This window comes from Salvelinus namaycush, chromosome 10 (genome assembly GCF_016432855.1).
Source record: "Salvelinus namaycush isolate Seneca chromosome 10, SaNama_1.0, whole genome shotgun sequence".
Classification (NCBI taxonomy): Eukaryota; Metazoa; Chordata; class Actinopteri; order Salmoniformes; family Salmonidae; genus Salvelinus; species Salvelinus namaycush.
Window position 1 is genome coordinate 33839137 of NC_052316.1, and position 24001 is coordinate 33863137.

The window sequence follows — 24001 nt, forward strand, 5'->3', positions numbered from 1 at the left end:
TTTTACCTTATCATAAGTAGACATAATTTAAAATTAATAAATCCTTTTCAATATAAATTTTAAAAAACAATTTAGTTCCGAATTGAACTTTAATTAAATGACTGACTCTTCACATGGGATGATTTCACTGAACAACAAAAGAAAGGGAATATTAAATGATCCCCAATGATCCATCGCATCTCCCAAAAAGGTTTTCAACATACATCTGTAAAATGATAGTCTAGAAACTAAAGCTTTGGTTGTCTTCCTCTCAGGCTTCCATGTCTTCTCCCTGGACCTCCTCAATGTCCACCTCTTGGACATCAAACTGTGAAGCCTCATCTTCACTGTCACTTTCCAACCTAGTTGAGGATGGCTCATTGTCAGGCTCAAAAAGCCTCAAATTTGCCCGGATGGCCACTAATTTTCAACCCTTGTATTGGTCAGCCTTTTGCATGCTTTGGTGTGTGTGTTCCCAAACAAGGACCAGTTGCACTCTGAGGCGGCTAATGTTGGTGGGATTTGGAGGATGATGGAGGCAATAGGGGAAAAAGCCTCAGATCCACAAATTCCCTTCCACCAGGTGGCTGATGAGATATGTTGGCACGACTGCAATATTGCATCTCCATCCCAAAGCCCTTGTTTGGAAGTGTACTTCGCCAGACTGCTTCGCCAGACTGCCAAGAACCTTGCACTCATCCAGGCCAAGGTGCAGAGACACGGTAATGATGACACCATAGGCCTTGTTGATCACTGCACCAGACAGGATGCTCTTGCCAGCATACTCTGGGTCCAACATGTACGGTGCGGCGTGTATGGGCAGAAGTCTTAACACTTTTTGCTTTCAGAACTGCAGTTTTCTCTGCTTGGAGCAACAGTGAAAACAGTGAAGTGGGCAGGGCAGTATGGATTTCTTCTCTTACATCTGCAAGCAGAGTCTGAACGTCAGACAGGATGGCATTGTCTCCCTCAATCCGTGCAATGGCTACTGCTGTAGGTTTCAGAAGTTTCAGGCTGCTTACCACTCTCTCCCAAAATACATTATCCAGGAGGATCCTCTTGATGGGGCTGTCCATATCGGCAGACTGTGATATGGCCATTTTTGGAGACTCCTTCCCCTCCAGGAGACTGTCAAACATGATGACAACACCACCCCAATGGGTGTTGCTGGGCAGCTTCAATGTGGTGCTCTTATTCTTATCACTTTGCTTGGTGAGGTAGATTGCTGCTATAACTTGATGACCCTTCACATACCTAACCATTTCCTTGGCTCTGTTGTAGAGTGTATCCATTGTTTTCAGTGCCATGATGTCATTGAGGAGCAGATTCAATGCATGAGCAGCACAGCCGATGGGTGTGATGTAAGGTTAGGACTCCTCCACTTTAGACCAAGCAGCCTTCATGTTCGCAGCATTGTCAGTCACCAGTGCAAATGCCTTCTGTGGTCCAAGGTCATTGATGATTGCCTTCAGCTCATCTGCAATGTAGAGGCCGGTGTGTCTGTTGTCCCTTGTGCCTGTGCTCTTGTAGAATACTGGTTGATGGGTGGAGAAGATGTAGTTAATTATTTCTTGCCCACGAACATTCAACCACCCATCAGAGAGGATTGCAATACAGTCTGCTTTCTCTATGATTGGCTTGACCTTCACGTGAACTCTGTTGAACTCTGCATCCAACAAATGAGTAGATAAAGCATTCTTCACATATGATTTGGCACAGTATTTGCAAATGTACTTAGCTTTTTCTTCTACATTAGCTGCAGTGAAATGTCTCCACACATCAGATAGTGCCCGTGGCATTTTCATGTAAAGATTAGGGGAAAAAATGTAAAAAAACAACAAATACAATTCCATGTACAGATAAATAGTTAAGCAGTTAGATGTAACAACTCCTTTGTAAGGTAAATGAACACTCTTCAGTTAGCAGGCTCAAGCAAGCTAAAACCCACATGGTAGCAAAAACTAACTAGCAGAAATTGTTAACAAGTTAGAAATGATTTAAACACACTTTGCTGTAGGCTACTACTTACTAGTTAACAAAACATCATGAATGTCATATAAAATATATTCACCCCACCCAGTATTGTAATCAGAACTGACCAGAAAGCATGTAGTCCTTGGCTCAGATGGTGTAGTAGTGTGGGCTCAATAGCATCTCATTAGTGTGCAAGATCTTGAGAATCAGCTGAACATGTGATGGAAGAATGCACTGTGCATGCAGAGGGTTGAAATTCCATTGAATTGGGGAGAGTTTAACAAAAATATGCCACAAGACCTAGAATTGTCTTAAGTGTATCCCACAAAAAAGGTTCACTGTTATAAGCTAACTTTTTTGGTTGAAATTTCCAAAATTCCCGGGCTTCACTTCCCATGGAAAATTTCCGTGAAATTTCCAACCATTTGCAACCCTAGACACCACTGAGGTATCCTCTGTCAACACTACGGGAAGTCAAATATACGCATTTAAAGGGATACTTGGGGATTTTGACAATGAGGCCCTCTACTTCCCCAGGGTGACATGGGCTCTATTTCCATTGCTTAAAAATCTGTCCTCTCCTCGTCTCCTCCCAATCATCTGCACTGATGTGAAAAAGACTGGACAGGTGAAAACGGTATGGTGGATGCTCATCATTAGACTGACTTTCACCTGGTCAGTTTTTTTCTGGTCATAGCAATGAAGGAGAGGAGGTGAGGAGAGGATGGATTTTTTGGGGGGGCAATTGGGAAAGAGCCATGGTCTGCCTGGTCTGCAACACAGGTCCAGAGATCACAGATGAGCTGGTGAAGGTTCTGAGGAAGCGTCTGGATGAGACCACCCTGGACATCATCACCATCATGCTGGGCAGGAACTGCAAACTCACCCCCGCTGACGTGGAGGTAAATTATGTGATGCGTTAGCGCCACTTATTCCTTTGATGAATCAAGTTTGGGTCATTCTGTAGTGGGGAGGGGCTAGTTCAGACAACATAGCATTACACAGTATTTAGTTGGAATTGTTCTCTCCTCAGTTTATCCAGCCATCAGGCTCTCCAGCCACAGAGGTGATGGAGTTTACTCTGCCGCAGTGCTTCATGCCCTGGACCCCTGCTGTGGCCCACTACCTCAGGCAGAACCTGCTGATCTTCCTCCACATCCCCAAGTACACAGACAGCTACGTAGAACACCACTTCAAGGTAGGCTAGACCACTAGTATACTACACTGCACTGGTACACAGACAGCTACGTAGAACACTACCTCAAGGTAGGCTAGACCACTAGTATACTACACTGCACTGGTACACAGACAGCTACGTAGAACACTACCTCAAGGTAGGCTACACCACTAGTACACTACACTGCACTGGTACACAGACAGCTACGTAGAACACTACCTCAAGGTAGGCTACACCACTAGTATACTACACTGGTACACAGACATCTACGTAGAACACCACTTCAAGGTAGGCTACACCACTAGTACACTACACTGGTACACAGACAGCTATGTAGAACACTACCTCAAGGTAGGCTACACCACTAGTATACTACACTGGTACACAGACATCTACGTAGAACACCACTTCAAGGTAGGCTACACCACTAGTACACTACACTGGTACACAGACAGCTATGTAGAACACTACCTCAAGGTAGGCTACACCACTAGTACACTACACTGCACTGGTACACAGACAGCTACGTAGAACACTACCTCAAGGTAGGCTACACCACTAGTATACTACACTGCACTGGTACACAGACAGCTACGTAGAACACTACCTCAAGGTAGGCTACACCACTAGTATACTACACTGCACTGGTACACAGACAGCTACGTAGAACACCACTTCAAGGTAGGCTACACCACTAGTATACTACACTGCACTGGTACACAGACAGCTACTTCGAGCACTACCTCAAGGTAGGCTACAGCCAAGCCTACAGACACTAGGGGCAACATCCAGAAGTGAAAGTCTGTATATAATGTCCCACCTCATTCTAACCCGACTTCTGTCCCTCCAACATTTTCTGGTGGGCTCTAGTTGGCTGGGCGAAGCAGAACACCTCGCCAGATTCAGAGAAAATAGAGCAGTGTTTTATTTTTCACTGCTTTTGTGGCCAGAGTAGGAATGGCCACTTGCCATGGTAGTCGACGCAGATTCCGCCGCTGTAATAAGCGCGACTGGAATAGTGTGGCATGTTCAGTTCCCTATGAACTTGTGACAACATTTACTTTGAAGTTTCATTTTGGTGTATGAAATCAGCTCTTCACAAAATATTCTGACTTCTTCCTTCACTTTTGTTTTGTTGCTAATTATCTGTCTCTGTCTCTCTCTCTGTCTCTCTCTCTGTCTCTGTGTCTCGCTCTCTCTCTCTGTCTCTGTGTCTCGCTCTCTCTCTCTGTCTCTGTGTCTCGCTCTCTCTCTCTGTCTCTGTGTCTCGCTCTCTCTCTCTGTCTCTGTGTCTCGCTCTCTCTCTCTGGCTCGCTCGCTCTCTCTCTCTGGCTCGCTCGCTCGCTCTCTCTCTCTGGCTCGCTCGCTCGCTCTCTCTCTCTGGCTCGCTCGCTCTCTCTCTCTCTCTGGCTCGCTCGCTCTCTCTCTCTCTCTGGCTCGCTCGCTCTCTCTCTCTCTCTCTGGCTCGCTCGCTCTCTCTCTCTCTCTCTGGCTCGCTCGCTCTCTCTCTCTCTCTCTGGCTCGCTCGCTCTCTCTCTCTCTCTCTGGCTCGCTCGCTCTCTCTCTCTCTCTCTGGCTCGCTCGCTCTCTCTCTCTCTGGCTCGCTCGCTCTCTCTCTCTCTCTGGCTCGCTCGCTCGCTCTCTCTCTGGCTCGCTCGCTCGCTCTCTCTCTGGCTCGCTCGCTCGCTCTCTCTCTGGCTCGCTCGCTCGCTCTCTCTCTGGCTCGCTCGCTCTCTCTCTCTCTCTGGCTCGCTCGCTCTCTCTCTCTCTGGCTCGCTCGCTCTCTCTCTCTCTGGCTCGCTCGCTCTCTCTCTCTCTGGCTCGCTCGCTCGCTCTCTCTCTGGCTCGCTCGCTCGCTCTCTCTCTGGCTCGCTCGCTCTCTCTCTCTCTGGCTCGCTCGCTCTCTCTCTCTCTGGCTCGCTCGCTCTCTCTCTCTCTGGCTCGCTCGCTCTCTCTCTCTCTGGCTCGCTCGCTCTCTCTCTCTCTGGCTCGCTCGCTCTCTCTCTCTCTGGCTCGCTCGCTCTCTCTCTCTCTGGCTCGCTCGCTCTCTCTCTCTCTGGCTCGCTCGCTCTCTCTCTCTCTGGCTCGCTCGCTCTCTCTCTCTCTGGCTCGCTCGCTCTCTCTCTGGCTCGCTCGCTCTCTCTCTGGCTCGCTCGCTCTCTCTCTGGCTCGCTCGCTCTCTCTCTGGCTCGCTCGCTCTCTCTCTGGCTCGCTCGCTCTCTCTCTGGCTCGCTCGCTCGCTCTCTCTCTGGCTCGCTCGCTCGCTCTCTCTCTGGCTCGCTCGCTCTCTCTCTCTCTCTGGCTCGCTCGCTCTCTCTCTCTCTCTCTGGCTCGCTCGCTCGCTCTCTCTCTGGCTCGCTCGCTCGCTCTCTCTCTGGCTCGCTCGCTCGCTCTCTCTCTGGCTCGCTCGCTCGCTCTCTCTCTGGCTCGCTCGCTCGCTCTCTCTCTGGCTCGCTCGCTCGCTCTCTCTCTGGCTCGCTCGCTCGCTCTCTCTCTGGCTCGCTCGCTCGCTCTCTCTCTGGCTCGCTCGCTCGCTCTCTCTCTGGCTCGCTCGCTCGCTCTCTCTCTGGCTCGCTCTCTCTCTGGCTCGCTCTCTCGCTCGCTCTCTCTCTGGCTCGCTCGCTCGCTCGCTCTCTCTCTGGCTCGCTCGCTCGCTCGCTCTCTCTCTGGCTCGCTCGCTCGCTCTCTCTCTCTGGCTCGCTCGCTCGCTCTCTCTGTCTCGCTCGCTCGCTCTCTCTGTCTCGCTCGCTCGCTCTCTCTGTCTCGCTCGCTCGCTCTCTCTGTCTCGCTCGCTCGCTCTCTCTGTCTCGCTCGCTCGCTCTCTCTGTCTCGCTCGCTCGCTCTCTCTGTCTCGCTCGCTCGCTCTCTCTGTCTCGCTCGCTCTCTCTCTGTCTCGCTCGCTCGCTCTCTGTCTCGCTCGCTCGCTCTCTGTCTCGCTCGATTGCTCTCTGGCTCGCTCGCTCGCTCTCTGGCTCGCTCGCTCGCTCTCTGGCTCGCTCGCTCGCTCTCTCTCTGGCTCGCTCGCTCTCTCTCTCTCTGGCTCGCTCGCTCTCTCTCTCTCTGGCTCGCTCGCTCTCTCTCTCTCTGGCTCGCTCGCTCTCTCTCTCTCTGGCTCGCTCGCTCTCTCTCTCTCTGGCTCGCTCGCTCTCTCTCTCTCTGGCTCGCTCGCTCTCTCTCTCTCTGGCTCGCTCGCTCTCTCTCTCTCTGGCTCGCTCGCTCTCTCTCTCTCTGGCTCGCTCGCTCTCTCTCTCTCTGGCTCGCTCGCTCTCTCTCTCTCTGGCTCGCTCGCTCTCTCTCTCTCTGGCTCGCTCGCTCTCTCTCTCTCTGGCTCGCTCGCTCTCTCTCTCTCTGGCTCGCTCGCTCGCTCTCTCTCTCTGGCTCGCTCGCTCGCTCGCTCTCTGGCTCGCTCGCTCGCTCTCTCTCTGGCTCGCTCGCTCGCTCTCTCTGGCTCGCTCGCTCGCTCTCTCTCTCCCTGTCTCGCTCGCTCGCTCTCTCTCTCCCTGTCTCGCTCGCTCTCTCTCTCTCTCTCTCTCTCGCTCGCTCGCTCTCTCTGTCTCGCTCGCTCGCTCTCTCTCTCTGTCTCGCTCGCTCTCTCTCTCTCTCTGTCTCGCTCGCTCGCTCTCTCTGTCTCGCTCGCTCTCTCTGGCTCGCTCGCTCTCTCTGGCTCGCTCGCTCTCTCTCTCTCTGTCTCGCTCGCTCTCTCTCTCTCTGTCTCGCTCGCTCGCTCTCTCTGTCTCGCTCGCTCGCTCTCTCTGTCTCGCTCGCTCTCTCTGTCTCGCTCGCTCGCTCTCTCTCTGTCTCGCTCGCTCTCTCTCTCTCTCTCTCTGTCTCGCTCGCTCTCTCTGTCTCGCTCGCTCTCTCATGGTGTGTGTCTGTCTGTCTCTCTCTCTCTCTAAGCACTACTTCTGTCAGAGCAGAGAGCTTCCTGACTCTGATATCTACCTCTACAATAAGCCTGGGGGCCAGGGGACCGGAGGGAAAGGTAATGACGTTCTCACTCTCCATGTTTTCAGTGTGTGTGCGTGCGTACTCGTGTGTGCACATGTTTTTTTAAGCTGCTGACTTAGAGGGCGTGATATCACGGGTTGTGCTGACAGCCTCTTTCCATATTTATACCTCCCACCACATAAAAAAATGCACAGCAAATGATCACAGCACTGCCTTGCCTTGCATAGCTAAAAAACACTAATCTGATTTCTCCTGTTCTGCTACGATGCTACTGGTTAGTGCTACACTCATTCTTCAAGTGACTGGACTGTCACTCTCCAGCTTCCGTATGCGATGTGTGGTGGTAACTTTTCTGAATTTGAATGATCACCTGTTGTTTTGCATTACTCTGTTTGAGGTTCAGGTATTATTTATCTGTTGACAGGCACATACTATTGTCGTGTGTGGTGATGGGTGGGTGAGTGTGCAATATGGCCACCTGTCAGTTATGATTAGCCTATAGTAAGACAGTACTCCGGTTATGATTAGCCTATAGTAAGACAGTACTCCGGTTATGATTAGCCTATAGTAAGACAGTACTCCGGTTATGATTAGCCTATAGTAAGACAGTACTCCGGTTGTGATTAGCCTATAGTAAGACAGTACTCCGGTTATGATTAGCCTATAGTAAGACAGTACTCCGGTTATGATTAGCCTATAGTAAGACAGTACTCCGGTTGTGATTAGCCGAAAGTAAGACAGTACTCCGGTTGTGATTAGCCGAAAGTAAGACAGTTGTCCTGTTCATTATATAGTGTGTTGACAGCTACATTGTAATGAATTGTTTTTGACTTATATTATCCCCATAGCATTCCTGTTGTCATAAATCATGTTTTAAACCAGTGGAATTTAATAGCTGCTGATATCTCACTTAATCTGACCTCTTTCTGTAGTGTCAGAATCAAAGTACCAAGGCTGATGTTTGTTCGAGGCTTTTTTCTCTCCATAATGTGTCCCAAATGGCAACATATTTCCTATAAAGTGCACTACTTTTGACCAGAGCCCATCAAAACTAGTGCACTATAATTGGAATAGGGTGCCATTTGGGATGTACACAACCCAGGCCTTGCATTCATTTCCCATACAGTCTAACTTCTTTTTAATTGCTGTGAAGGGAAGCTCTGATTTCATCTCATTAATTTGAAGACTTGCAAAACAAGGTGCTTAAGTTATTTGAATTACTTGATCCCTGCCCAGCGTGACATAATTATGTCAGGTGCAGACTGCTACTCAGACAGTTAGAGAAGTTTTTTGGCAGAGCTGGAAGGTGGTAAGTCTTGCACTGTTGTATTCCATTGCCAGCTAATTAAGAAACTGTTTGCCACATTAATCTTGTCAAACTCAGAGCCTAAAATACACATGTCTACTGTGCTTGAATACCAAGGACTGCTTCAGTGATTCCATCTCAGAGAGCTAATAGACAGAGTTTTAATGCAGAATGCAGAAAGAGACATTTTCCTCTTACTAATAGCTGTGCACAAAGGCCCTGTGACAAATAAAGCATATTATAACTCATACTGTATGTGCTAAAATAGTAGCAATGGCCGTGGATAAAGGGAGTTAAGGAGTTGGAGTGCCAGGCTAGCTCTGGAGTGCCAGGGCATAAGTGTTGGCTCGTTAACGCTGAGCCTTTCTTCAAGCCTCACTAACACCCTGGACCAGAGCTACGGTAGTGGAGGCCCAGCAGAGGGTCTTCTGGACATTTTAGTTAAATTGTAGATCAATTAGAGCTAGGGTTGTAAAAAAAAACAGGGAATCTGAAATCCTCTTTGCAGTATTTGTGGAAAACCTGTGAATTTTGGGAAAGTTAGTGGAACCCTTTGCGACCCTAATTAGAGATGATGTTATGATGCTGTTCCACTGACTCCCCTCACTCCTCAGCAGTTTCTTCAGTTTAAAATACTTAGTACACAGTTTGCAAATTACCATACATTTCATTAGCAGCTGATGCACCATCTGGCATTCAGAAGGAGCTGATAAGAAACACCTCTCATAGCATACAGTGCCTTCAGAAAGTATTCACACCCCTTAACTTTTTCCACATTTTGTTGCATTAAAGGGATTTTGTCACTGGCCTACACACAATACCCCATAATGTCAAAGTGGAATTATGTTTTTAGAAATGGATACTAATTAATAAAAAAATTAAAGCTGAAATGTCTTGTGTCAATAATTATTCAACCACTTTTTTATGGCAAACCTAAATAAGTTCAGGAGTAAAATGTGCTTAACATGTAGGGGCGGCAGGTAGCCTAGTGGTTAGAGCATTGGACTAGTAACCGGAAGGTTGCAAGATCGAATCCCCGAACTGACAAGGTAAAAATCTATAACCTGAAAGGCCGCTCAGCAAGGAAGAAGCCACTGCTCCATAACCTCCATTAAAAAAGCCAGACTACTGTTTGCAACTGCACATGGGGACAAAGATTGTACTTTTTGGAGAAATGTCCTCTGGTCTGATGAAACAAAAATAGAACTGTTTGGCCATATTGACCATCGTTATGTTTGGAGGAAAAAGGGGTACGTTTGCAAGCCGAAGAACACCATCCCAACCGTGAAGCACGGGGGTGGCAGCATCATGTTGTGGGGGTGCTTTGCTGCAGGAGGAACTGGTGCCCTTCACAAAATAGATGGCATCATTAGGGAGGAAAATGATGTGGAAGCAATATCTCAAGACATCAGTCAGGAAGTTAAAGCTTGGTCGCAAATGGGTCTTCCAAATGGACAATGACCCCAAGCATACTTCCAAAGTTGTGGCAAAATGGCTTAAGGACAGCAGTCAAGGTATTGGAGTGGCCATCGCGAAGCCCTGACCTCAATCCATTGAAAATTTGTGGGCAGAACTGAAAAAGCGTGTGCGAGCAAGGAGGCCTACAAACCTGACTCCGTTACACCAGCTCTGTCAGGAGGAATGGGCCAAAATTCACCCAACTTATTGTGGGAAGCTTGTGGAAGGCTACCTGAAACGTTTGACCCAAGTGAAACAATTTTAAGGCAATGCTACCAAATACTAATTGAGTGTATGTAAATTTCTGACCCACTGGGAATGTGATGAAAGAAATAAAAGCTGAAAAATCATTCTCTCTATTATTCTGACATTTCACATTCTTCAAATAAAGTGGTGATCCTAACTGACCTAAGATATGGGATTTTTACGAGGATTACATGTCAGGAATTGTAAAAAAAAACTGAGTTTAAATGTATTTGGCTAAGGTGTATGTAAACTTCCAACTTCAACTGTATATCTATCCTACCCTGCCTTTCCAAGGTCTTTGAAAGCCAAGTTAAACAGATTACAGACCATTTCGAATCCCACCGTACCTTCTCCGCTATGCAATCTGGTTTCAGAGCTGGTCATGGGTGCACGTCAGCCACGCTCAAGGTCCTAAACGATATCATAACCGCCATCGATAAGAGACATTACTGTGCAGCTGTATTCATCGACCTGGCCAAGGCTTTTGACTCTGTCAATCACCACATTCTTATTGGCAAACTAAACAGCCTTGGTTTCTCAAATTACTGCCTCGCCTGGTTCACCAACTTCTTCTCTGATAGAGTTGTGTGTCAAATCGGAGGGCCTGTTGTCTGGACCTCTGGCAGACTCTATGGGGGTGCCACAGGGTTAAATTCTCGGGCCGACTCTCTTCTCTCTATACATCAATGATGTCGCTCTTGCTGCTGGTGATTCTCTGATCCACCTCTACGCAGACGACACCATTCTGTATACTTCTGGCCCTTCTTTGGACACTGTTAACAACCCTCCAGACGAGCTTCAATGCCATACAACTCTCCTTCCATTGCCGCCAACTGCTCTTAAATGCAAGTAAAACTAAATGCATGCTCTTCAAACCGATCGCTGCCCGCCCGTCCAGCATCACTAGTCTGGACGGTTCTGACTTAGAATATGTGGACAAATAGAAATACCTAGGTGTCTGGTTAGACTGTAAACTCTCCTTCCAGACTCACATTATGCATCTCCAATCCAAAATTAAATCTAGAATCTGCTTCCTATTTCGCAACAAAGAATCCTTCACGCATGCTGCCAAACATACCCTCGTAAAACTGACTATCCTACCGATCCTCGACTTCGGCGATGTCATTTACAAAATAGCCTCCAACACTCTACTTAACAAATTGGATGCAGTCTATCACAGTGCCATGCGTTTTGTCAACAAAGCCCCATATACTACCCACCATTGCGACTTGTACGCTCTCGTTTGCTGGCTCTCGCTTCATACTCATCGCCAAACCCACTGGCTCCAGGTCATCTACAAGTCTCTGCTAGGTAAAGCCCCGCCTTATCTCAGCTCACTGGTCACCATAGCAGCACCCACCTGTAGCACGCGCTCCAGCAGGTATATCTCACTGGTCACCCCCAAAGCCAATTCTTCCTTTGGCCGCCTTTCCTTCCAGTTCTCTGCTGCCAATGACTGGAACAAACTGCAAAAATCGCTGAAGACTCATTTCTCCCTCTAGCTTTAAGCACCAGCTGTCAGAGCAGCTCACAGATCGCTGCACCCGTACATAGCCCATCTGTAATATAACCCATCCAACTACCTCATCCCCATACTGTATTTAATTATTTATCTTGCTCCTTTGCACTCCAGTATCTCTACTTGCACGTTCATCGTCTGCACATCAATCACTCCAGTGTTTAATTGGTATATTGTAATTACTTCGCCAACATGGCCTATTTATTGCCTTACTTCCTTAGATTTTTTTTCTACTGTATTATTGACTGTATGTTTGTTTATTCCATGTGTAACTCTGTGTTGTTGTATGTGTCGAACTGCTTTGTTTTAGTCTTGACCAGGTCGCAGTTGTAAATGAGAACTTGTTCTCAACTAGACTACCTGGTTAAATAAAAAATAAAAAAACTATCCTAGAGGAAAACCTGGTTCAGTATGCTTTCCACCAGACACTTGGAGATTTGTTCTCCTTTCGGCAGGACAATAACCTACACTGGAGTTGCTTACCAAGAAGGCAGTGAAAATGATCAACAACCAATTTCAGAGCTTGAAGAATTTTTAAAAGATAATGTGCAAAAGTTGCACAATCCATGTGTGGAAAGCTCTTAGGCCCCGATTCCGATTTAGGAAATTACGCCTTTCTTACGCACGCCTTTCCTATGCATTTATCAGTAGATGGTATTCAGACTTACCGTATGAAGGTGTGTAACGGGCTTTGCCGGCGTGGTTCCCTTGCGCACGGTGAACAAATGTAATTTAACCACTGAAAAAACCTTCCCACTTGCTGGCCAACAGATTTTTTTTCGTGGAGTTTTCATTCAAAAGGGTTTTCAGTACATTTATCTTAAGCCAACCCTTTAATAAATACTGTGTACCTTTTTAGTTTGAATTTTATCAACTGTCTCAATAAAATATATCTCGAGAACCGGTTCAGAATATTAGGCATCAATTAAAGAAACCCATCTAAATATATGGATTTTCGTGTCCCTTTCAGCACCAATTGGTAGATGTAAAAAATACTATGATCTTGAAGATTATTTAGTGTTAGAAAAATATTTTTGAATCATAAACAGGTTTGAGAGCCTTTACGCATGGAAGAAAGAAAACGGTGGATTGATTCATTCTGAAAATTGCCACATTCAGTTCTTCAACCCATGGTAATGTTGTAAGATTTAGTGTACATATATAATTATAATAGGGAGAATAGTGTACAATAGTAGGCTATACCCTCATCTATTGCCTGCACTAACCATGTAACTGTGTGACGAAACAGCCAAGTATTTCACCATGTGTCGTGTTCAAACTGTTATTGCTTGGTCTGTGCTCCGCTCTGTAACGATTGAATTAGTCTACAGGTTATTTTTATATTATCAACTGTCAATGTTCCTCAGCATCAACCACATGGCTGTGACGGCGTTTACAGATGAAGCAAATTAAGGTAAACTAAACAATGGAATTAAATGGAATGATAATGTAGGTTATACCAACTGAAGGGAGCTAACAGTAAATTGTCAGTTGAATAATGTGTTGTTATTAGGCCTACTGACAGTCAATGCTGATATTGGATAATATTGACCATGAAAGTGACGGGAGAGAGTAAGTCTGGGTAGCCTATAATTAAGACATTCGAGAGTGCCCATCCCTGCAAGTTAAAAAGCTATACAATTTAAATTCTGCGTAATGGCACAGCATTTCATGAACTTTACTGTGGGAAAGTTGATGTGAATCAGTTTGCTGCCATATGGCTGGTTTCACCTTTGTCTCCAGCAATGATAAGGTGACATATTTCTAAAACAAGTAATTTATATTTGCAATTCCCTTATCCAAACGGATTAGTCATTTACCTAGCTCTTATCAAGTTGTAAATGACAGTGCATGGAGAATGGTGTTATTTATATCGGAAAAAATTAAGTAGATGCTTTTTCCTCTTGGAGCCGGTAGGGTCACTAGATCTTATTCATGGTTTCCTTGCGCATAAAGGTGGTTGACTTATGAGGGAATTAAGTCAAGGTCAGAATACATCATATCTGTAGACACACCTCTGCCATACCTTCATTTATTCAATCTCCACCCAAAACGAATAGCAAGTGAATAGCACGCTATTCTCATGCTTAAGTTTGTCAGAATATGTATAGAGAGAAGTGTATAAAAAGGGAATTACATTCCATTTACGCACGCTTCACTCAGGTCATAATCGTGCTCTTGGAGACTTACCCAGAAAGACTCACAGCTGTAATATGCTGCTTTAGGCGCTTCTACAAAGTATTGACTTGGGGGTGTGAATACTTATGTAAATTAGATATTTCTGTTTAATTTTCAGTGAATCAGATTTTTTCTTTTAAAAACATATTTTTTCTTTGTCATTATGGGGTTAGAAAATGTAATCTATTTAATCGAAATGTGAAATAAGTCAAGGGGTATGAATACTTTCTGAAGGCACTGTATCTGATAGCAGAAGGTAATGTATTAAGGGTATGTCTGTCTGTCTCTGCCTGTCTGTCTGTTGACTCAGGTACCATGTCGGACCTCATTCAGCACCTCTTCCCACCCTCTCAGTTCCAAGGTATCAGGTGTCATATAGCTACCTTTGATCCCACTCTGCAGCCTGTCCTGTGCACAATAGTGCCATCTACTGGCCTGGCTGGCTGGGTGTGCTTCTTGCTCTTGCATCATCTTACTGTACCTATTGTTTCATTTGGCAGTGCTTTACTCTTTAGGTAGATTGTCTCTTTGTAAGTAAATTGGCTGTACTTCAACAGCAGTAGTCTTTAATGTGGACCGGAATGTTATTTCCAGTAACCCTATGCTCCTTGCATTACTTTTTAAGTGGCATGCAGAGTGACTTGTGTGTGTCTCTCTTCCCCCCCCCCCCCCCCCCCACACACACACACACACTTCAGCTAGGTGGGCTCAGGCTGTGTTGCATGGTCTTTCTTTCATGTAGTTCAGTAGTAGTATGTTGCTGCATTAAAGCTTCAATGTGTGTGTTTAACTGTCTTTGGTCTCGGTTATAATGGCTTCTCTAGCCTATCAAGAGATGCTGCTCTATAAGAAATGGAATTGAAAATAATCAAGCAAAATAATGTGTGCATTCGTTTTAATAGCATCCAGTTAATTTAGTGGTTTCCCGATTAGGCAGTGATATTTACGGCTGATGAGACTTGTCCCATGAGAGATATAGGTTAACTAAACACAGAGTTACTGCAATGTACTCATGCATAGTGGAATAATTCTGTTGAGCAGAGTTAAGAATGGTCTAGTCTTATATTAACCTTTCTTTAGGAAATATGGGTATCTTTCGAACTGTGGAGTTCTATTCGTTCTGAAAAGTACCCCCTCATGGATTTTACCAGTAGGCCTATGGTCTTATGAGTCTAATCAAGTACCACTTGTGGGCAGCCGTCACGGAAACTGGACACCTTGTCAGAGGCTGCATTCCAAATGGAACCCTATATACAGTTGAAGTCGGAAGTTTACATACACCTTCGCCAAATACATTTAAACTCAGTTTTTCACAATTCCTGACATTTAATCGTGGTGAAAATTCCCTGTCTTAGGTCCGTTAGGATCACCACTTTATTTTAAGAATGTGAAATATCAGAATAATTGTAGAGTGATTTATTTCAGCTTTTATTTCTTTCATCACAGTCCCAGTAGGTCAGAAGTTTACATACACTCAATTATTGTTTGGTAGCATTGCCTTTAAATTGTTTAGCTTGGGTCAAATGTTTCGGGTAGCCTTCCACAAGCTTCCCACAATAAGTTGGGTGAATTGTGGCCCATTCCTAATGACAGAGCTGGTGTAACGGAGTCAGGTTTGTAGACCTCCTTGCTCGCACACACTTTTCAGTTCTGCCCACAGATTTTAAATAGGATTGAGGTCAGGGCTTTGTGATGGCCACTCCAATACCTTGACTTTGTTGTCCTTAAGCCATTTTGCCACAACTTTGGAAGTATGCTTGGAGTCATTGTCCATTTGGAAGACCCATTTGAGACCAAGCTTTAACTTCCTGACTGATGTTGCTTCAATATATCCACATAATTTTCCTCCCTCATGATGCCATCTATTTTGTGAAGTGCACCAGGCCCTCCTGCAGCAAAGCACCCCCACAACATGATGCTGCCACCCCCGTGCTTCACGGTTGAGATAGTGTTCTTTGGCTTGCAAGCATCCCCCTTTTTCCTCCAAACATAACGATGGTCATTATGGCCAAAATGTAATTTTTTTGTTTCATCAGACCAGAGGACATTTCTCCAAAAAGTATGATCTTTGTCCCCAAGTGCAGTTGCAAACCGTAGTCTGGCTTTTTTAATGGAGGTTATGGACCAGTGGCTTCTTCCTTGCTGAGCGGCCTTTCAGGTTATGTCGATATAGGACTCGTTTTACTGTGGATATAGATACTTTTGTACCGGTTTCCTCCAGCATCTTCACAAGATCCTTTGCTGTTGTTCTGGGATTGATTTGCACTGTTCACACAAGTACGTTCATCTCTAGGAGACAGAACGTGTCTCCTTCCTGAGTGGTATGATGGCTGCGTGGTCCCATGGTGTTTATACTTGCATACTATTGTTTGTACAGATGAACGTGGTACCTTCAGGCGTTTGGAAATTGCTCCCAAGGATCAACCAGACTTGTGGCGGTCTACAATTATTTTTCTGAGGTCTTGGCTGATTTCTTTTGATTTTTCCATGATGTCAAGCAAAGAGGCACTGAGTTTGAAGGTAGGCCTTGAAATACATCCACAGGTACACCTCCAATTGACTCAAATGATGTCAATTAGCCTATCAGAAGCTTCTAAAGCCATGACATCATTTTCTGGAATTTTCCAAGCTGTTTAAAGGCACAGTCAACTTACTGTTGTGTATGTAAACTTCTAACCCACTGGAATTGTGATACAAGGAACTATAAGTGAAATAATCTCTGAACATTTGTTGGAAAAATGACTTGTGTCATGCACAAAGTAGATGTCCTAACAGACTTGCCAAAACTATAGTTAACAAGAAATGTGTGGAGTAGTTGAAAAACGAGTTTTAATGACTCCAACCTAAGTGTATGTAAACTTCCGACTTCAACTGTACAGTACATTCAGAAAGTATTCAAACCCCTTGACTTTTTCCACAAATAAAATGGATTAAATAGTTTTTTCCCCCTCATCAATCTACACAATACCCTATAATGATAACGCAAAAACAGGTTTTTAGAAATGTTAGCAAATGTATAAAACATACTAAACTGAAATATCACATTTACATAAGTTTTTAGTCCCTTTACTCAGTACTTTGTTGACGCACCTTGGGCAGCGATTACAGCCTTAATTCTTCTTGGGTATGACACTACAAGCTTGGCACACCTGTATTTGGGGAGTTTCTCTGATTCTTCTCTGCAGATCCTCTCAAGCTCTGTCAGGTTGGATGGGGAGTGTAGCTGCACAGCTATTTTCAAGTCTCTCCAGAGATATTAGATCGGGTTCAAGTCCGGGCTCTGGCTGGGCCCCTGAAGGACATTTAGGGCCTTGTCCCGAAGCCACTCCTGCGTTGTCTTGGCTGTGTGCTTAGGGTCGTTTTCCTGTTGGAAGGTGAACCTTCACCCCAGTCTGAGGTCCTGAGTGCTCTGAAGTAGGTTTTCATCAAGAATCTCTCTGTACTTTGTCCCGCTCATCTTTCCTTCGATCCTGACTAGTCTTCCAGTCCCTGCTGCTTCCAATCCCCACAGCATGATGCCGCCACCATCATGCTTCACCGTAGGGATGGTGCCAGGTTTCCTCCAGACGTGATGCTTGGCATTCAGGCCAAAGAGTTCAATCTTGGTTTCATCAGACCAGAGAATCTTGTTTCTCATGGTCTGAGAGTCTTTAGGTTCCTTTTGGCAGACTCCAAGCAGGCGGTCATGTGCCTTTTACTGAGGAGTGGCTTCTGTCTGGCCAGTCTACCATAAAGGCTTTATTGGTGGAGTGCTGCAGAGATGGTTGTCCTTCTGGAAGGTTCTCCCATCTCCACAGAGGAACTTTGGAGCTCTGTCAGTGACCATTGAGTTCTTGGTCACCTCCCTGACCAATGTCCTTCTCCCTCGATTGCTCAGGTTGTCTGGGCAGCCAGCTCTGGGAAGAGTCTTGGTGGTTCCAAACTTCTTCCATTTAAGAATGATGGAGGCCACTGTGTTCTTGGGGAACTTCATTGCTGCAGACATTTTTTGGTACCCTTCCCCAGATCTGTGCCTCGACACAATCCTGTCTCGGAACTCTACGCACAATTCCTTTGACCTCATGGCTTGGTTTTTGCTCTGACATGCACTGTCAGCTGTGGGACCCTTTTATAGACTGGTGTGTGCCTTTTCAAATCATGTCCAATCAATTGAATTTACCACAGGTGGACTCCAAGTTGTGGAAACATCTCAAGGATGATCAATGGAAACAGGATGCACCTGAACTCAATTTCGAGTCTCATAGCAAAAGGCTCTGAATACTTATTTAAATAAGGTATGTCTTTTATTTTTAATACATTTTTTTTGCTTTTGTCATTGTGGGGTATTGTGTGTAGATTGATGTGGGAAAAACATGTATTTAATCTCTTTTTAGAATAAGGCTGTAACGTAACAAAATGTGGAAAAAGTCAAGGGGTCTGAAAACTTTCAGAATGTACTGTAGTGCACTACTTTCTACCAGAGCCCTATGGGCCATTTGGGGGACAGCCTGTCAGAGTAAAGCCACTGCGATGGTACGGATGGAGAGACTCCTGAGCCCAAATGGACTCTTGCTGAGGGGTGTGTGTGTGAGAGAGAGAGAGAGAGAGACTCGCAAGCGACGGCCTGTCAGACCCTGCTAAAGTAACCAAAGCAAAACACAAAGGACAAACACATCAAGTCCCTCGCTCCGACGGACTCTTTCAGTCATCAGAAGGCACAAACACATAGTATTACCAGTAGCCAAACCTTCTGGAGAGAAACAGTAACATGATAAGTGGGTTTAGTGGTTTGAGAATGACATGTGGTGGCTTTGTTGACTGGCTGACTGCAATAGGCAGATACGCAGGCAGTGTGAAGCTCAGCCCAGCACAGGGGGTTGTAGAAGAGATGGCTGTGTGTCTGTTTTGCTGATTTATTCCAGGGGATTTCTGTAATGCATGTCTGTCTTCAGCACGCCAGGCTTCTAGGTACACCAGCACATCACAATACCATGCATGCCTCTATCCCCACTAATGGTGCATGCTCATAGCCATATCAAACCAAACATGGGCCGGGCAGATCAACTGTAATATTATTTAACACCGGTGTCCTGTGTGGGTGAGGAATGCCTGCCTGTATGGTGCAGGATTAATGAGGTGAGGCTGAAGCATGGCTTTGGTGAGAATCCGAAGACAAGGTGGTCTGGGTTTATGTGTTGGGATGGAACATCAACTTACTTGTAGTAGGAAGGTCATGGTTTGTCTATTTGGATTTATACTGTTTATCTGTTGATGCAGAACAATATCAGACAGAATCTATGGAGAATCTTTCTATGTTTTATAATGGCGCACACAATCACTGTCGTTTCAAAACTGCACTTAATTACACTTGAACTTATTTTTTTGAGTTTAGATAAAAACATAATCAAGGTTATTGTTAATGAAAACAAATTACTATCTGTCTCGAAGGACCATGAAACAGAGCACCACCTTGTAGTTGGAGGACTCATGTCTTTATTCATCCTGTAGTAAGTATATTACGCTGTCCTACACATTTCACCTGTTCCCTTCAGGTATTGCCTGTATCGCGCTGTCGTTCGTAGACGCTGAAGGATGCCCCCTGCAGGTTCCTGCCCACAACTGCACCACACCACCCAGAGGAGATCCCTCCAGCATCCTCCTACAGCCAGAACAGTTTGACACCCTGACAACTGTCATTAAGGTGGACTCCAACTACCTCAGCTCAGGTAAAGCCCGGTAGGTTTTCTCTAGAGGTCAGGGTCCTGTTCATTAGGGCACATTGTAGCAAAATGTTTTGCAACGGAAATTGAAAAGTATTGTTTCTTAAAAGACTTTCAGATAATACCTCTCTGTTTAGTGCCGATGAACATGACTCTGCCAGGGTAGCCAGAGAAACCATTGGAGTTGTTGCTGTGTATTTTTCTTGTTGAACAGTGTCATAAAATTGGATTTCTATTATGTGCTGCATTGTCGATTTCTTCTATTAAAAGTGCACTACGCAGTAATCGCTCCGCCGTTTCCTGGTTGCTAAAATTCTAATTGTTCGCCTAATTTCAGTTTATGTGACAAAGCAAGCAAGTATAGTGTAGAGAATCATTGTACCATCTAAACTGCTGTGAAATATATTTTCCATAACCAAAAATATAGTATTATCAGCTGTTTGAAGATGGTGTACAAAAACGAAAGTAAAAGGCGCAAAAACTAAACTTCGGGAAGCATAGAATTAGTGCACATTCTTAGACTTTCAATGAGAATAACAGATCTATAACTCTTCTGTGAATTTTGTCAGGTTGCCAAAAAAGTTACACTTTAAGCGTTTTTTATTAAATCAATTGTTGACAAACTCAAACTTCTTAATAAAGCACCATTTCACAATATGGATTTGTTAATAAACAGCAATAAGTCCTAGTAATGGTCTCAGTCCGGAGTAGGACAGTTACATCTGTCTGCATAATGATGGTCATTGTGGAATGTTACAAAGAGTTTTAATTCCCTCTTTTGATACAGGGATGTTTTTTGTCAATGTGACATTGAATACATTTAAATGAAACTTTTTTTTGAAGAAGAAGAACTTCAACAAAATAATTCAGTCCTTAAAACATTTATTATTTGCATATAGCTAACAACTTTAATTGGCAAATATAATTTCTGCTTCCTAGTTTGTTTGAGAAAATGTAATGAGTTCAGAGAGTAGCCTCCTCTCTCGTGTGGTAATCTAGTGAATCATTATGTATTTATGTAGGGTTAGCAATCAGAGGCCCACTACCTGAACTGTTTAAATCTGCTGGGCCTTGCTCTACAGGACTGTCATCATTAATCAGGTGTGTTCTGCAGTCTGCACTAGCCTGGTCCCAGATCTGTTTGTGCTGTATAGCCAACTCCTATGGTCATAGTCACAATGTGCTCATTGCCAAGACAGCAAAAACAGAATTGGGACCAGGCTAGTTCAATGACCATAGGAGTTGGCAAGATGACACAAAGATCTGGGACAAGCAATGTCCTGGCTTGACATTGTCACATGACAATGACCATAGGAGTTGGCAAAACAGCACAAACAGATCTGGGACCAGGCTAGTTCTACACATGCTCAGTGCTATGTTCATCAGTCAGTTGATCATCTGTTCTTCCTGACAGGGTCAGAGATGAGGGTACGTTTTGACATTTGGGAGCAAGGTAACGTTTCCCCCCTGCAGCTGACTGACAAACTGCGAGGAGCCCTGCGCCACACCCTCTGTGATGTCATCATGGAACTGAGGGTCCTGCCCAATCCGCTGTGTCTGGAGACGTTCCTTACCACACCTGGGAGAGGTCAGAGAGAAGACACAACTAACGGTGAGGAAATACTACTATTACAGTACCTGAACTGCAAATGCTTTATTGGTCCTCTTAGAAAGTGAATTCAGATTGTTGTTTAAAATGGTAGACTATGTTATCAATCAAATTCAGATTTGTTTTAAAATCAATCAATGTTATCAGGTTCATCCCTTGTCTATCTCCACATCTTCTCTTTAGGTCATTTAAGTTCTCCATTGGAAGTGAAGGAATTTAAGGACAGCTTGATGTCTTGTAGTGGCTCTAGGAGTGTTAAGAACAGCCCCTCCCCCATCACTCTGATCCCTCCCCCCTCTGGGACCAGCCCCAACACTGGACCAAGCACCCCCGAGTCTACCACACCCACTGGCAAGACCACCCGCCGAAGCTTCTGGGAAATACTGGTGAGTTCTCTTTCATTGAAAGTGTGACGTGTTGTAAAAGTGGATTGTGTCCAAAATGGCACCCTATTCCCTAATAAACAACTTTTCTATTTCTGGTAGTAGTGTACTGTATAGAGAATAGAGTACTATTTCAGAATATTTCATCAAACAGTTCTATGTCTCAACTGAGTTGGTTCTGTCAGTGCTACATCCATCTGAGATCAACATTATATCGATATTTGGATTAGGAACAACCACGTTGCTGTTTGATTCACTAGTAAAGAGTGATGACGAAATGTTGATTCTCCCTGCAGAGCAAGCCAGACTCATCTGAGCTGGGGATCCCTAAGACGACAGACGACATCGTTCAGGAGAAGGGGGAGGAGGGTCGGACACGTAGGAGACACAAGACGGAGAACGTGAAGCAGCAGTGGAGCCAGGAGAGGTCCATGGCTGTAGAACTGGAGCAGGCCCAGAGGTTAGCATATACACAGGCTGGATTTAGATCTGGGTTAAGAGGATCTGTTTTCCTCTAAATAATTTGAGTGTTTTATTTGGGCAGAGTTTTAACTATTCTGTTGGTTTCATTGCGACAGGCAAGCTCAATCAAGTGCAGCTAAAGTATTTGAAAGACAGAAAATACCACTTGAAACAAAGTCTGGTCACCACTGTTAAATGTGGAGTTTGTCAGCAGTATTGCACTGTTTAATGGGTGTGTATGTTCCAACAGGAGACATGTCTCCCAGCTAGAGGTGGGGAACGTTGGGACCCTACACCCTCTGTATCAGGTCACCTGTCAGCCCTGGATCACCTTCATGGCTAAAGTTGGTGAGTGGCTCCTCTGCCCTCTCCTTACCCCTCTCCTTATTTCTGCTGGAGTGGAAAGGAGACAGGAGAGGAGGTAATATAAAAGATGATCTGCTTCCCAAACCGATTGTCTGTTTTGCTTGATGGGCTCTGGTCTAAAGTAGTGCACTGTAAAGGGAATAGGGTGCCGTTTGGGATGAAGCCATCGTCTCCTATCTCTTCTCTGTGAGAGACTCTCATTTTCTGTTTCTTCTCCTTTTCTCTCACTCTGTCTCTGGTGTAAATAGGATGCCCGTCCATTCAGCAGTGCACCGCTGAGATTGCCTCCCAGTTCCTGCTTCCTCCCATCCTGACAGAGATTGGCAATCTGGTCACCTCCCTGGCCAGTGACACCACAGTCAAGGTGTTCGAGAGGACGAGGTGGGTCATTTGAAAGAATCAAGTCAATCGCTAGAAAGACACAATCACTGGAAATAATCAAGCATTTGAATATGTGTTAATTATTTTAAATGCTTCCAGCTAGTTTGGAAAGAGTATATATCAGGAACGCATGTATATACATACATAAGCTTACAAACACATTTCACAAACTTCATCTTTCAAGACAGTTTTGAAAGGATATTTTTTTTATATATAATGACTTTATCATTTGTGTTTTTGTTTGGTCCCCTAGTTGTCCCCAAGGAGACATCTTTGTTCCCATGCCCCTGATCCAACACCTCAGCCAACCACCTGCCACCTCTAGAACCTTCATCCTCATTGGAAGGAACTTCCACCAGTGGCATTGCTGCACAGAGCAAGGTACCTGCTATAGCCAGAGTTCTATTATCTCTGTGCTCTGAAAGAAGTCACTGTTTGCTTGACCCATGATTTTGTTTTCTTATTTGATTCATGGAGTTAAATATAATCATTGGCCTTTATAAGTATGTGATGCTCATTTTATTCACCTCAAATGATGCCCCATTTCCTATTATTTTTGAGAAATAAAAAAATGTGGAGGTACCCTTTTCCCCTGAGGTACCTTTTTTCTCTCCAACTTTGGAATGTGTAGTTAAATATCTGGATTGTGTGGTCAAACATACTTTACTAAATGACTTAATGAAAGTAATAATACATCAGCATAATAGAGAGATATTATTATGATGCTAACGGGCAGAACTGGGCACAAACCCAAATACTAAATTCTAACTCAACCTGGAACATTTCTAGCAATTTCCCAATGTCTCATCGCAACTCTTTTCTCTCCACTTCAGAAACAGCATGCCTTTTATGGCATAGTTCTAATAACTATTGCTAATGATTAACTGTAGATGAGTGTAGACGTGCATTATATACACACAGGCAGCATTGTTTCTAAGCTTAGTATGACATGCTTTCTCTGCTACTGTTCTGTACTTGGGTTCTCTCTCTCCTCTGTCACTATGACAATCAAAGCAACCCTTTTCAAACTTTAACTGCCTAACATTTCTTTATTTATTTCTTTTGAAACAATCTCTGTGTCTGTAGCTTTTAGCTTAGTGTCTCTGTGTAGCTAGCTCCTATAGAGCTGTCTGTTGCCAGTGCCTGCATCCTGCCAGTGCCTGCATCCTGCCAGTGCCTGCATCCTGCCAGTGCCTGCATCCTGCCAGTGCCTGCATCCTGCCAATGCCTGCATCCTGCCAATGCCATGCTGTTTGTTTGTGCTCATCTCTATTTGCCCACAGAAGACAGTTCAGATGATGAGAACACCCCTGTGC

The 24001-nt window shown here is 44.9% G+C and overlaps 1 protein-coding gene across 1 annotated transcript in view; it reads left to right on the top strand.

The window, feature by feature from the left end:
- Nucleotides 1–24001, top strand: part of LOC120054317 (KICSTOR complex protein SZT2-like) — a 153516-nt gene that overhangs the window by 67293 nt on the left and 62222 nt on the right. The window contains exons 46-55 of the mRNA XM_039001731.1: nucleotides 2737–2855; nucleotides 2987–3151; nucleotides 7028–7112; nucleotides 19317–19490; nucleotides 20899–21096; nucleotides 21277–21479; nucleotides 21773–21936; nucleotides 22189–22286; nucleotides 22553–22685; nucleotides 22939–23066. Coding sequence (XP_038857659.1) covers nucleotides 2737–2855; nucleotides 2987–3151; nucleotides 7028–7112; nucleotides 19317–19490; nucleotides 20899–21096; nucleotides 21277–21479; nucleotides 21773–21936; nucleotides 22189–22286; nucleotides 22553–22685; nucleotides 22939–23066 — 1467 coding nt within the window. The remainder of the gene's footprint in view (nucleotides 1–2736; nucleotides 2856–2986; nucleotides 3152–7027; nucleotides 7113–19316; nucleotides 19491–20898; nucleotides 21097–21276; nucleotides 21480–21772; nucleotides 21937–22188; nucleotides 22287–22552; nucleotides 22686–22938; nucleotides 23067–24001) is intronic.